General features: G+C 46.0%; 1 protein-coding gene across 1 annotated transcript; it reads right to left on the bottom strand.

Annotated features, from left to right (window-relative positions):
* Positions 1-1,067: 1,067 nt before the first annotated feature.
* On the bottom strand, positions 1,068-5,807 carry SIKE1 (suppressor of IKBKE 1). Its single transcript, XM_057375239.1, has 5 exons — positions 5,512-5,807; positions 5,287-5,392; positions 4,837-4,979; positions 2,816-2,929; positions 1,068-2,405 (listed from the first exon to the last, which is right to left on the bottom strand). The coding sequence occupies exons 1-5, from the start codon at positions 5,668-5,670 to the stop codon at positions 2,316-2,318; spliced, it is 612 nt and encodes a 203-aa protein (XP_057231222.1). The 5' UTR covers positions 5,671-5,807; the 3' UTR covers positions 1,068-2,315.
* Positions 5,808-13,371: the final 7,564 nt, after the last annotated feature.

Genomic DNA, 13,371 nt, shown 5'->3' with positions numbered 1-13,371 from the left:
CCCCGGCTGTGGGGAAACAGAAAACCCCGGGAGAGGAAAAACTGATACGGCTGAAGGGAGAGAGAGAGAGCCTCGGGTGAGGGGAGAGAGGGGAACCCCTGACTGAGGGGGGACAGCGGAGCCCCGGCTGAGGGAAGAGAACGAGCCCCCGACTGAGGGGAGAGAGAAAACCACGGCTGAGAGGGGACAAAGTCCCGGCTGAAGGGAAAGGAAGAACCCCGGCTGAGGGGAGGGAGACCTCAGCCCGGGCTAGGCCAGGGRTACACTACAGGCCCTCAGGAACCCACGCGCTGTGGGGACGCCTTGGTGCTGGGCAGGCAGAGCTCTAGGAAGGGACACGAGCCTTGTGCTTGCTGAAGCTCACACTGAGCTGAAGGATCACGGTGTGACGCTTTGTGTCTGGGCTCCCAGGATAAGGCATTTCCAGTCCTGAAGCCCCAGCCCAGCTTCCAACACGAGTGGAGCAAGTTCTGGAAACGGCCAGCAGCCCTCGAGAACAGTGTACAACTGGCCATTTAGAGTCACAGAGCCAGAATGGGACAGGAGCAAATCAAACATGGAGCTATGTCAGGGGAGGTTGAGGTTGGAGCTCAAGGATATGTTCTACCCCCAGAGGGTGCTGGGCACTGCCCAGGCTCCCCAGGGAATGGGCATGGCCCAGAGTTCCAGGAGTGTTTGGACAATGCTGCCAGGCCTAGGGTGGGATTTTGGAGTGCCTGTGCAGGGCCAAGGGCTGGACTTGATGATGCTCCTGTGTCCCTTCCAGCTCAGGATATTCTGTGACCATMTTTGAACTTCCCTTGCCAACTGTTGCCTGCTACTAATCAACAATAAACTGAATCAAAGCAACTGGTATTTAGTTTCTGCGTTTTTTTTCTGGCTACACTGGGATAGTGAAGATAAAAATGCATCACAGGCATTCTAGATGATGTTAATTTAAAAGAGACAAAATCCARCATTTTGGTCATTTTAATATTTTACTCAGGCAAGGTATAAATTAGAGGGTACAAAAAGCTTGGGACATACACGAATTCCCCCAGGACTCACAAAACAAAAAACAGTYGAGAAAATGTTTCCCATTGGTTTTTTTATTCCCTCCTGAACAATTTCTAATAGAAAAGGATTGTATACAAGAGCACTCCTATACAGAAATCCCTTTTATCTACCAGTCTTGCTGGATACTCCAAATGTTTAGTGTCTCCAAMATTCACTGTCTCTCAGTAAGCACARGAACGGGTCACCTTCTGCATCTATCAAAAGTCTCACTTGGGAAAAAGTGGCATTAAAAATTTAAGTTAACAGTGGAAATGAGAGGTTTACTGTTCTTGGAAGATTATACTTTGATCACAGGTAGGACAGAAATCTTTTATATAAAAGTGTCATTAAAAATAYCATCCTATTGAGAAATTCCTACAACACCACACCTGTAATTTCACTCAGTACATGACCTGCAGYAACTATGGAACACCTGTCACCAGACTCACCTGCGATGTGACATAAAATATCTGTGTCTGGGGGTGGTTTGGTTTAGTTTTGAGGCAGACCTGAGCTCACTGTGCCTAAACCCAAGGCGGTGGGAGGCCAAAAASCTTGGATCTGCAGGTGCTGTGCTCTGGCAGGGTCTGAGCACACCAACACAGCAGAGCTGGCTGGTAACAGGCAGCACTGGTAAGGCTGGGACAAGTCCATCTATTAAAAAAGATTAATCCTTCAAAAATGTATGTGCCGGGAAGCATTGTTTAACTCCAATCTTCACCCCTAAAACACGGTAAAGTTTGCTCTGAGTACGAGTGATTCCTTCAAGTGCTCTGCTGGCATCTGCTGTTCTCTCACCTGCTCCTGAGCATGGCCAGGTAACAAAGTCAGGCCAGCCAGACACAGAGTTCACTCTGCAGAGCCCAAGTGCCCCGTGCAGCCAGAGCAAACCACGTCCCTGCCATTTACAGTGGCTTTTCAATCATCTCTAATTCCTATCAAGCACAATAATCACAACCTGCACTATATTTTCTAGCTACAGACAAGGTGGATTTGAGAGCCAGCTGCACAGCTGGAATTATTAACTAAAGCTCATAAAAAATAACAAAGGGAGAGGAAATGAACCATCACAAGGGAGAACACATCAAATACTTCAGTGTTAAGCATTGGAGTGCTGCAGGGTGCAAGCTTCTGCCATCAACACTTCAGAAAAATGCAGAGAAAACAGCCCACACACTTGAAAGATAAAACAAATATACAAGGAAACACCTGAAACAACAAATMCTTGTCAGGTAGTTTCATAATAGTCTCTGAAGGCTTGGAGATGAGGTTTTGGTGGCCTAAGCTTCACAGTCTGGCAGATCTTCTCTCCCCACCTCGAAGGATTCTTTGCTGATCGACAACAGCTCACGCAGCTCTTTGTTTTCAAGCTGCAAAATCAACATTTTTGCTGAAATAGAAATGAGCTAATTCACAACTAAAGGGCTATCACAGAAAGGTGCTAATTTATAGTTAAAAAATACTAATCTTCAAGCAGTCCTACTCATTCACAGATGCATAAAACACATAGTTTGTAATGCAAGCATTAATACAGTGCTGGTACAAGGGGAACCCCATAATTTAAAGCTTATCTTTTGCTTCTAGCTTCATTTATTTATAGAGATATATAAAAATAATATGAACACTAGGAAGTTGAAAACAAACAATTGTGTTGTGTATTTCCTGACCCAATCCCCAAATTTTGAGTGTTACAAATCCTTGATATACATATAGAAAATCTAGAGTGAGTACAGAGACCCCGAAAGCTGAATTTATCTTCATCAACTGGCTCTGTTCTTACCTCCAACTGAGCCAGTTTCTCCTGAACTTTAAAGAACTGCTCATCATCCACTTGAACAGCTTTTCTCATCACCTTTCCCATCTCACATATTCGGTCTATTTGACTTTCAATTTCCTGAAAGACATAGAAGTAATACATTCAATAAAMCCAGGCAAAGGAAACAGTCATAATTCACCCCTTCTAAATCCCTTACTTCCATTTTCCTGAGTTTGGACTATCTTTCTGTTTTGAATTTTAATCCTTTCCTCCCAGGAACTTGCAATCTTTCTACCTTGTATACTCAAGGATAAGAACTTGTACCTCTTTGTGCTTTATCAGGAATCATCAGTGAAAACAGTAAATAAAGACACAGCAGCCAGCAAGATAAGGCACCCTGACTTAAAGGGAAATAATTTCAAGTGTGATAAGGCCTGAGACAGCAGGTTTAGGTTCATGTGAACATGATTAGTAAGCAGCAAATTTTATATTGCTTTRTTAGAAGAGCCTGACTGAATTTATAAAGACACCAAAAAGAAAAGCAAAAAAATTTCAAGTGTGGAGTAAACACCTTATCTCAGAAGGACATCAAGCAATAAAACTAAAGCAAGCCAAGAGCAGAGCCTCCTGAGGCAGCTTTTACAGAATCTGTCTAGATARAGCAATAATCCTTTGGCAGATGCATTTTACTGAAGCTCAGAAATGCACATGGAACAAACACTTTCAAATTCCAATAGGGAATGCAGAAACAGCTCCTGCTTGAAGAGCAATACATCAGACAGTGTGACAGGGCGGAATTTCTTTAAGTGCCCATAGTTCTTCTACTGCCTTTGGAAGATAAATGTATCACASAGCAGAGAATTCAGTTTAGAACTCCATTATTCAGGAAAGTGCATAAGCAAATTAGAGCATGCAGAAGAGATTTGGAGAATAACAAAGACTTCTGGGAAGAAAAATTATTATTTTTCTAAACAGGAAGACAGTTGTAAAAAGAATATAGTTGTTTTAAACACACTGGAAGTTTGTTACTGTCCTCCAAATAGTGGGGAGAAAAAACTCGTGGATGGAATCTGAAATACAGAAACTTYTGCCACAGTATTGAGACAGTCAAAGGATATCCCTTTCAAAGTTTCCTTCAGAGCGTTTTTAGCTTTGCATTCTCAAGTTTTGTTCAAATGTAAAACCTTGATAAATGTCATTGTGTGCACTCAGGCAGGCACTGGAAACCAGACATTGCTACACCACCTGCCTTCAGAGGAGTTGAGCAACCCACAAAAGAGAGCTACTGAGTTGTCACATTTCAGTGCAAAGATACACACGACAAGAGTTAGGCTGGCTCAAGTTCCAATTAAAAGCCACAGTATATGAGATGTCACTGGGTTGAACCAGCCTGCTGTTCTCTAATCACATAAAAATGCATTTTAAGAAATGCTTAACACAATTTCTAAGTTTTAAATGGAGATTTAATGTTATTCTATTGTCATTGGATACCTAAATATGAAACAGGCAGCAATTATCAGCACCCACATTCTCAGCGTTCTGAACGCACTGAGCCCATCGTGGACAAAAGGACACTTTTAGGCCACTGCACAGAGTGTCTGGATTTAAAAACACTTGGGAATGAAATCTTTTAACAACTAAACATATGCAGCTCACAGAGATTTGACGGTTTTTTGCCCCTTTGTTACAGCTACTGAAAAAGAATGATAACAACTTGGATATCTTTGATTTTACTGTAGAGGACCAGATATACATTAAGCTTAACCCAGGGAAGTYACCACTCAGTTAAAAGAAAAAGTCTCCACCTGGGCTAAGAAGGGGTTGTGCCTTTCACTATCCTCTGTGACAGCTGTTACAACCTGTGTGCTCTAACAAGGGAAAATAGCTCTGTTTAGAAGGAAAAATACCAGCAAAGAGRGACAAGAGTTGGAGAAAATGTATTTTGGAGCAGAGACATTGCAGGAAAGGAAACAAAGTTTGTGTGACAGCGCACAAGTGACAGGTGACAGAATCATGAGCACTGTCCTKTCCCCATCCCATCTTACCCCAGAATTAGCCTGATGAACTTTCAAGACTGGTTCWGCATCTTCACCTTTTCTCCCTTCCAGAAGCTGTAACATCTGCTTCCTGTACTTGCTCATGATGAGTTCTAGCGCATCCTGGTGCTCCTCCAGCGAGACCCACAGCTCTGCAGAACACGGCACGTCACTGCGGGCAGGACTGGCTCTGCCCCATCGCTCCCCACCACTGGCCCTGCGCTGGGGCTGCCCAGACCCACTCGGCCGAGGAGCCTTCCTGACCCGGGACCCACCGGGGCATCCAGCGACTCTGTCAGAGGCGACACAGCCGCACCTCCGCTCCCCTCGACGAGACCTCTCGCCAGGACCACCGGGCGCGCATCCYCCGCACCTCGCCCAACACCCCCGGGACCCCTCTGCACATCACCCGCCAGGGTCCGCCCCCGCTGCCCCAGCACCGCCCCCGGCCCCGCTCACCCCTGTTCTCCTGCTGCAGGTCGCGGATCTGCGTGTTCTCCTGCGCTAGCACCACGTGCGGCCGCAGCCGGGACGGGTCGGGTCGCTCTGCCGCGGCGCMCGGGCCCTGCCGAGGAGACACGGGGGTCGGTCCAGCCGCCTCGGGCCTACCGAGATACGGGGGGTCGGTCCGGCCGCCCCGCCCGGGCCCTGCCGAGGCACGGGGCTCGCCCCGCCCGCGCTCACCTGGTCGGCGCAGCCCGCGCCCGCCTCCCGCATGGCGGCCACGCGCCGGTGCAGCACGGCCGACTGGTCGATGAGCGAGTCGGCCGCCGTGTCGTGCTCCTTCAACCGCTCCAGCAGCGTCCGCGCGTCCGTCAGGATCTTATCGATGGTGCAGCTCATGGCGGGCGGCGCTGCTCAGCCCCGCGGCGGGCCCATGTCCCTGGCGGCGCCGCCGCCGCTGTTCCCCGCAGCCCCTCCCGGCCGCTCTGGGCCCCGCTCCGGCCCCGCCGCCGGGCGCGGGCGGACGCCAATCCGCGGGGCCGGGACGCCGCTTCCGCCCGCGGCCACAGCGGCGCCAATGCGCAGGCGCGGACGGGCGCGAGACCGCCGCTCTGACAAGTGACCGCCTGGCGGCGCCGGAGCGCCACGTGCAGCGCGGGGGGCGGGGCCAGCGCCTGATGGGGCGGGGCGAATGCCCCAACGGCAGTCTGTGGGCGGGGCCAACTGCAGGGGGCGGGGCCAACTGCCGGGGGCGGGGCCAGGGGCGCGGTCCCGGTCCGGTCCGGCCGTTGCCGTGGGGACGAGTGATGCTCTGCCGCTTCTGTTGGTTTTGGCTGTTTTGGGGGAGTTTTGGGGCGAGGGCGCACCGCCCTCCCCGTGTTCCAGAGCCGCCTGCTCCAGGCGGATGTCCCCGCTTCCCCCGTGCCGTTCCCGGCGGGACCCCAGCCCGCGGCCCCGCGTGTCCGAGCCCCCGCGCACCAAGAGCCCCGTGCTCGGCCGAGGGGCTCGGCCCCAGAACGATCGGGGGAGCCCGGGACAAGGCCGGCTCCGAACGGGCGCTGCTCGGCACTGCCTGTTTGCAGAGGCCGGTGGCCCTGACCCCGGATCCCKCTTATCTCTGCGGCTGCTCCCTCACAGCGTGATCAATCCCGGCTGCGATCCGTGGGGCTCCCGTCTTATCTGATACTGCTGTTTGTCCCTTCCAACAGTAAACATCCGCCACTCAAAATAACAAGCTGTGCAATGCTGACTCGCTGCTTTGATTCTTATTTGCTAACTGAAGCTACTGTTGGTGATCCGGGGTGTCCTTGAGGCTTTGTGCCACAAAGCTTTGTTCGATAGCACCGACTTCATTATGTTTCCAACAATAATATTTTAGCAGAATTCTGTTTGACTCGAATCATCTTTTGAGTTTAAATCTCCACRCAGACACATGAGAAAACTCCAGGATGCTTTATCAGATGAAAGTTCTTTATGATCACAGACATAAYCAAGCCTGGTGCAGAAGTGCTGAATGAGATAATTTTATAAAAGCAACAATCTCAAGGCATGCRCTCCATGCAGAAGAAAACAGAGTAAGCAGCTGCAGTTGGAATATTTCATCAGAATCAGATTAATTAGTAAAGAATGAAAGCTATTCGGCAAATTTGGGAAATGTAATCCTTCCACTTGTGTGGAGCTAAAGGTCCAGACCATGCTTATAAGCATGTTTCACCTTCTGGTCCTTCYCTATTTTTCATCTAATTAGAGAACACTGAAAAGTTAAGACAATTTACCAGAATTCCTTTTCCCTAATGGGAGAGTTATGAACACTTGGAAAAGTGACAAGTATTGCTGTGTGGACCATCCTGGTTGTTGAAGGAGTTGGATAAGATTGTCCTGGCCCAAGATGGACACATCATCCCTAATTTGTAGCCAGTGCTCGTTTCCCCCATCCCAGCCCCACATCCTCACATGACCCCTCSTGTTCTTCCCTCTGCTCCCATTCCCAGCTCTGAGCCTGCCCCCAGAGCTTCTCCCAGAACATCCATTTACACAGAACCTCTGGGCAGGSTCACAGAGCAGGCCCCACACAGCTCCATGGAATGATCTCCGGGTGTCTGTGCCAGCTTCCCCTTTTTCACTTTATTCAGTATAGGCATTTGTGTGAAATCGAACTTGCAATCCCTCAATTCCACTTAATTCAAGCACCCAATGAGCCATTTAGAGACGCAGCATTGGGAATTCCAGTTCACATCCACAGGAAATCAGCTGAAGGGACCCCCAGGCTGGGCAGTGGGAAGGATCATTTCACCTCTGCAGGAGCTGCACCAGGATGTGARTCTGAACCTCTGAGCTGCTCTGTGGCTGTGTTTATAATTCTCAWTTAACACTTCTCCCTGGTATCAGAGGTGCCATCCTGGCCTTCCACGCCAACAGGGACAAGCASGGGTAGGTGAGAGCCAGCACTGCCGTACCAAACTGTCATTTCTGGATCAGTTTATTCCCTCTGTGGCATCCTGGCTTCTTGGAATTAAATTCCAGAATGAAGGAGATAGGAATCTACAACATGACTGCCACACCATGCTCAGTTTGTGCTCTCACTTGGGGCTGGGGCTCAGCCCCTCTCCAGCAGATCTTCTGACATGGAATCATTTGTTCAGCTCCAGGGACAGCAGAGTGAGTTCCTGTGGCGCCAGGACATGGAGTGGATCCCAGCAGGACAAAGCTCCTTGGTTTAAATGCTGGGAATGCTTGTCACCAAAACTTGGAGTGTGTAGCAATAGAGCTTAAACAAATCAACGGATGAGCATTTCTGAGTAGTGCTGCCTTATAATTCCTTTGGCTTATCACATCAATTCTGTGTAAACTAAAGAGAATGTATAAATTTGGCCTCTCAAAGTTTTTAGTGTTTAACTTCGATTCGATTAAACACTTATGTGTGTGTACAAAGTGAAAAATGAGGTTATGAGAGGTTAATGCTTTAATGCTTTTAATAAYTCTTAACCACATGGCTGTATTTTGTCAAACAGAGCATGGGCTGGTTGTAGCAGGAGAAGTGAAGGCTGGATAGCAGAGCACTGGGACACTCAGGACAGCAGCGCTGCTGCAGAGCCCAAACTGCTTCTAGGCCATCTTTGGAAAATCAGAAATAGTATTTCTGTGGTGGGATAGATCCATAAAAGTTCTGGGTATGACTGAGGAGGTTCTTGCTCACAGTAGGAAATCACAAAGAGAAGAAATCTGGATGGAATAAAAGCAAATGAAGTTGCTCAGGGGACTGAAGCACCTTCTCTACAGTGACAGGCTGGGGGGTYAGGGCTGCTCAGCCTGGAGAASAGAAAGTTGTRTGGAGATCTCACAGCACCTTCCAGGGTCTGAAGGGGCTGACAAGGAAGCCAGAGAGGRGCTCTTCATAAGGAGCTGGCGTGACAGGACAAGGGGGATGGGCTCAAGCTGAAAGAGTGGAAATTTAGGTTTTATTTATGGAAAARATTGTTCCTTGTGAGGKTGGGGAARCCCTGGCACAGGGTGCCCAGAGCAGCTGTGGCTGCCCCATCCCTGGAAGTGTCCAAGGCCAGGTTGGACGGGGCTTGGAGCAACCTGGGATAGTGGAAGGTGTCCCTGCCCATGGCAGGGTGTGGAACAAGATAGAATTTAAGGTCACTTCCCACCCAAACCATTCTGGGATTCTATGAACAGACCAATATCAAATGGCAACCTCTGTGATAGACTGAGTGACATCTAGATGTTGGAAGTAGGGAAAGGAACAAAGGGCAGATTGCTAKGATACTTCTTGGGGTTTCAGTAAAATCATGTCAATTGTAAGTGTGTTTAGCACAGTTAGAAACATTGTGGCTAAGCCTCTGAAAGCACAAGTCTCCCACAGTGATGCAGCAGGTGCCAGCTTTTTAAAAGTGGAATGTGACATTTCTCATTTCCATGACAAGTCCTTCCTTCAAGAYCCAACTATTTCAGCAGCTACAGCTGTTCAGAAAGCAAACCAACCCACTCTCACACCACACATTTTCTGACTGCTTTTAAATCAAATAATGGTGTTAACACAACCACCAGCTATTTCCACAATTTCCCTAATATTGCCCTCAACAAAAACGTAGCACAGAGACTCACGGACCAAGAGCCCAGCTGAGTCCTCCTCTTGCACTTCCCAGCCCATACTTCAAGGTAGATTAACGTGGCATAAAGCAGAGTTGTCCTGTGACAAAAGATATTACCAAGAAACTCAGTCTTATTCATCCCAATTATCCTGCTTTGATAAATCTTGAGGAGTTACCAACTGCACTCACATTTATGAGTCTAATATTCCTTCTGCAATTAAAACAAATGTCCTCAAGATGGAATCCAGGCTGGAAAAAAGGAAAAGCATTATCATTGATAAATGGATACATCCAGTTAGTTCRGTTTCTCAGCAGCAAGACCACTGCTGATAAAATGCTGAGCAAGGGATTCCACAGTAATTATTTTGTAATGCTTAATACAGAGTGACAAGATCTTCTGCTTTATGGAAATCAGGTCCAGGACTTGGCTTCCCTTTGCTGTACCTACAAATCACAGTCACTCCAGTGCTTATAAGTATTCTCTGTGAATTATCAACTCTTGAGATTATAATCAAGCTTAATTGATAGGTTTGCTTTCTTCCACATTGTGCCTTGCTGGAGCTCTTTATCAACAAGTCTTGTTCTTCCAGCCAAGGGGAAACAGATTTGGCAGGGGGTACTGAAAGGAGGAGGTGTCAGGGTACCCAGGAACTTCGTGAGTGTTGAATGGATGGGCTTATTGTACCTACTCTGCCTTCAGGCACTGYAGATGAAGCTTAAGAGAATGAACAGAAAAAAACAGCAACACTTCGTGAGCTGTTCTGAGATTTTCAGGAGAGTTTAAAGCAGTTTGGTTCTTGCATTGAAATCCGACATAAAYCAAGGGTTCTTCAAGATTAGCCTTACAAGCTTGTAAGAAAACAGAATGTGAAACTATCCAACAACTTCATGATTAAAAAAGTCAGTCTTACAAAGATCAAAATTGTTTTTCCTCTCTGGTCTGATATGTCATCATTTAAACACATGAAAGCATTTAAGAACTTACCAAGAACTTCCATCTTCCGAGTTATTTCTCGTCCGATTTGACCATGAGGATTTGTCKGAAACATTTGATGCAAAACAAAGAATATTTCTATTATCTCACASTAATGAACACTTCTCTGCAGTGTTAAGTGGGAGCTGTTCACTGTGCAGGGTAACACAACAGGCAAAATGAGGYTTTGTGCTGGTTCTCACCCAGGATTGAGGTCCATCCATGCCCATGCAGAACATCCTGACAATGCCAGCACTGATGCACTTTTGGAAGATTCATAAAAATTCCAGAAGAGAGGGGGAACAGAAAACTTGCAGTTTTTTCAAGAGTTCCTTAACAAATTGGAAATCCGTGTTCTCAGAAAGCAAAATGTTTGGCATGGATGTGYCTATCAGTGCATTTTATGCCTCTAAACAATTTTTTTCCTCTGGCACAAAAATAGGTGAAGATTAAGTTRGAGCATAATACATGATCTCTATTGTTGATACTCAGCTTTCTTTTATATTGCTCAGAATGGTTTACCAACAGGAGAGATTTAATCCTGTAATGAAATAAWCTATATTTCAATATAACCTTTAAGTCACATAGAACAACAATTACTGTAATTAGCAATTAGTTTTCTGAGGGCTTCCAATCGTTTAATATTTGACTCTTGCTTTCATCATTTAATGATTTACAGTAATGAGCTGGAACATCAGTATTTTGYACTGAAATGGCCAAAATAGTTGTCCAGGCATCCTTGCCCTCATGTGACAGATCTCAGATGGCTTGGGGAAAAGTTAGCCAAGAGCAATAGACAATGCCATCGCTTCTGTTTCAGTTCTAYTGAAAAACAACAACACAGTGACTGCTGTGCCTTGCAGTCAGGGCTCAGTAGCTCTTGGAGGGCCGTTACTTTGCTGAGATTCTGCCCTTTGTTTGAGTTTTGTTTGACAAATGCTTTATAAATGAGCAGAAGAGGTGGTTTATGTTTCATTAATGAGGCTGATAGTGGTTAATTACTGAAGTTACGTAAACAATCCAATACCAGATCAAGCCAAACGGGTCATTTATGCAGAGAAGATCCAGCTGGAGTACATACAATTTCCTTTAACTGTTCGGGTACCAAACCAGTCCCAAAGATCTGAAATCTCCAGTCCAGATGGACAAAAAATTGTGCTGAGCTTGAAAATGGATTCTCCCAGCAGGTACAGATCCAGGGAAGCTCTTCCTTCATCTCCAGCTCCCTCACCCATCAAAGCCTTGGAGCCAGCTGCCCAATCTCCACGGAGCTGTGACTGCCCAGAGCTCCAGTTTGCCCTGGTGGCAGAGCTGCAGCAGTGTCCAGGTCAGGCTGCTGTCACCAGCTCTGCTGGTTTTCTATTGAAAACAMGTGTGTCCCTTATTCCCCACTTCAGTGCCACTTCTGGATGTTGGCTCATGGCATGAACTCATTCAGCTCCTATTTTCAGGCCRTATCTGTGAGTGACACTTTGTTTACTTACCACTGGTAAAGCAACCTTGGAGCCTGGGATTATTTCCTTTGTCACTCAAGTGGCTCTGGGCATGTTACTGCTYAGAGACTTCATCAGTGCTTGACAAAATTGATGTTTGTGTAGAAAAATAGCAGAGAACAGAGCTGGAAGAGAGCTTAAAAGTATTTTACAAAAAGTCCTCGTTTACAAACCAAAATAACTCAGAGAAAACAATTCCTAAGTTCTATCTGCTTGCCCAGGCTGATCTTCAAAACAGCCAGTGGAGAAGATTGTACAAGGAACTCACTCCAGGGCTATTTTTACCACAGTAATTGCTTTCTCTAGTTTGTAATTTAAATCTCCCTTACTCCTAAATAACCTTTCTGGKTTTTGATTATTTACAAGCATGGAAAAGAGTTTATTTTCCTCTTTTGTGCAACAGTATTTTAGGTGACTCAAGCATGCCCTCAAGTCTCCCATTTTTTTCATGCTAAGCTTTGAATAGGAGCAAAATTCCTAATTTGAATAGAAGCAGTGATTTGTTAAAATAATGTAAATATCTGTATTTACATAAATATATGTATTTAGCCAGTCATCTGGTATGAATCACTGCATGATTATGCAAAACAGCTTTATTACTGCAGCATGAGAGTTAGAGTAATTAACCATGGGCTAACACTTAATTATTGCAGTTCATTTCTACTACAACTAAGTTTTATATACTTATTTATATACTGATTTTAGATACTGAATTTACCCTGAATTCACAAGGCTTTATAAACTGAGCAGAATGGGCATTTGATACCTTTAAAAAACCTGGGCTTCATGCATAAATTCCCTGGAATAAACAAGCTCTAAATACCCATGTCCCAYAGATGATTTGAACAGCTTATCAGTAAGGTGGCTTCTATCAGAAAAAATGCTAAAAATAAAAGTCAGTAGCATTTGAAAGYTAACCACAATATTTCACAAACTTCTGCTTGTTTTTCCAACTTTCATGAGAAAGGATAGATTAAAAAGTAAGGGGATATTGTGAAAGAGTTACTACTGTGAAAAAATATTTGTTTTATCAATTGTAAACCCTTCCGTTTTACTATAAAAGTTTTTTGACAACTTCACAAGTTTCTGTATGAGACTGCTTTTACCAGAAAAGCAAGTGCTGACCATAACTCAGCTTACAAGATCATTGTCTTTGTCTCTACTGCATTATCTCTGCRTTCCAGTGATCACCACACACAATCAATGCAGGACATCTGAAAACGTAAAAAAMCCCATAATAAGCTAAAGTACCATCTGTCAGTCAGTGCTGTTTGCTCTTCAAAGACTCAGCCATGGACAGATTCCTAAAAGGTGCCATGGCCCATGGGAATAAGCAGCCTTAGGGCTGCTCTTCTCTGGAGCCCATGGAATATCAGTGTGTCCCTCCGTTGAAGGGTGATGTCAGTTTGCTGTGTGTCCATGAAAACCTTCTGTCCCAAAGGTTATTTTAAGTGACTTCTCTGTAAGATGTCCAACAGGAATTTTGATTTTTTTCTTTTGCCATTTAATTCCAGGCAGTATCCAACAGAACCAGTTT

Source organism: Malurus melanocephalus, unplaced genomic scaffold (genome assembly GCF_030028575.1).
Source record: "Malurus melanocephalus ecotype Western Australia unplaced genomic scaffold, MMel_1.1 scaffold_243, whole genome shotgun sequence".
In the NCBI taxonomy this organism is placed as follows: domain Eukaryota; kingdom Metazoa; phylum Chordata; class Aves; order Passeriformes; family Maluridae; genus Malurus; species Malurus melanocephalus.
The sequence above is the reverse complement of the archived record's forward strand: the minus strand, read 5'-3'. Positions and strand labels throughout refer to the sequence as shown.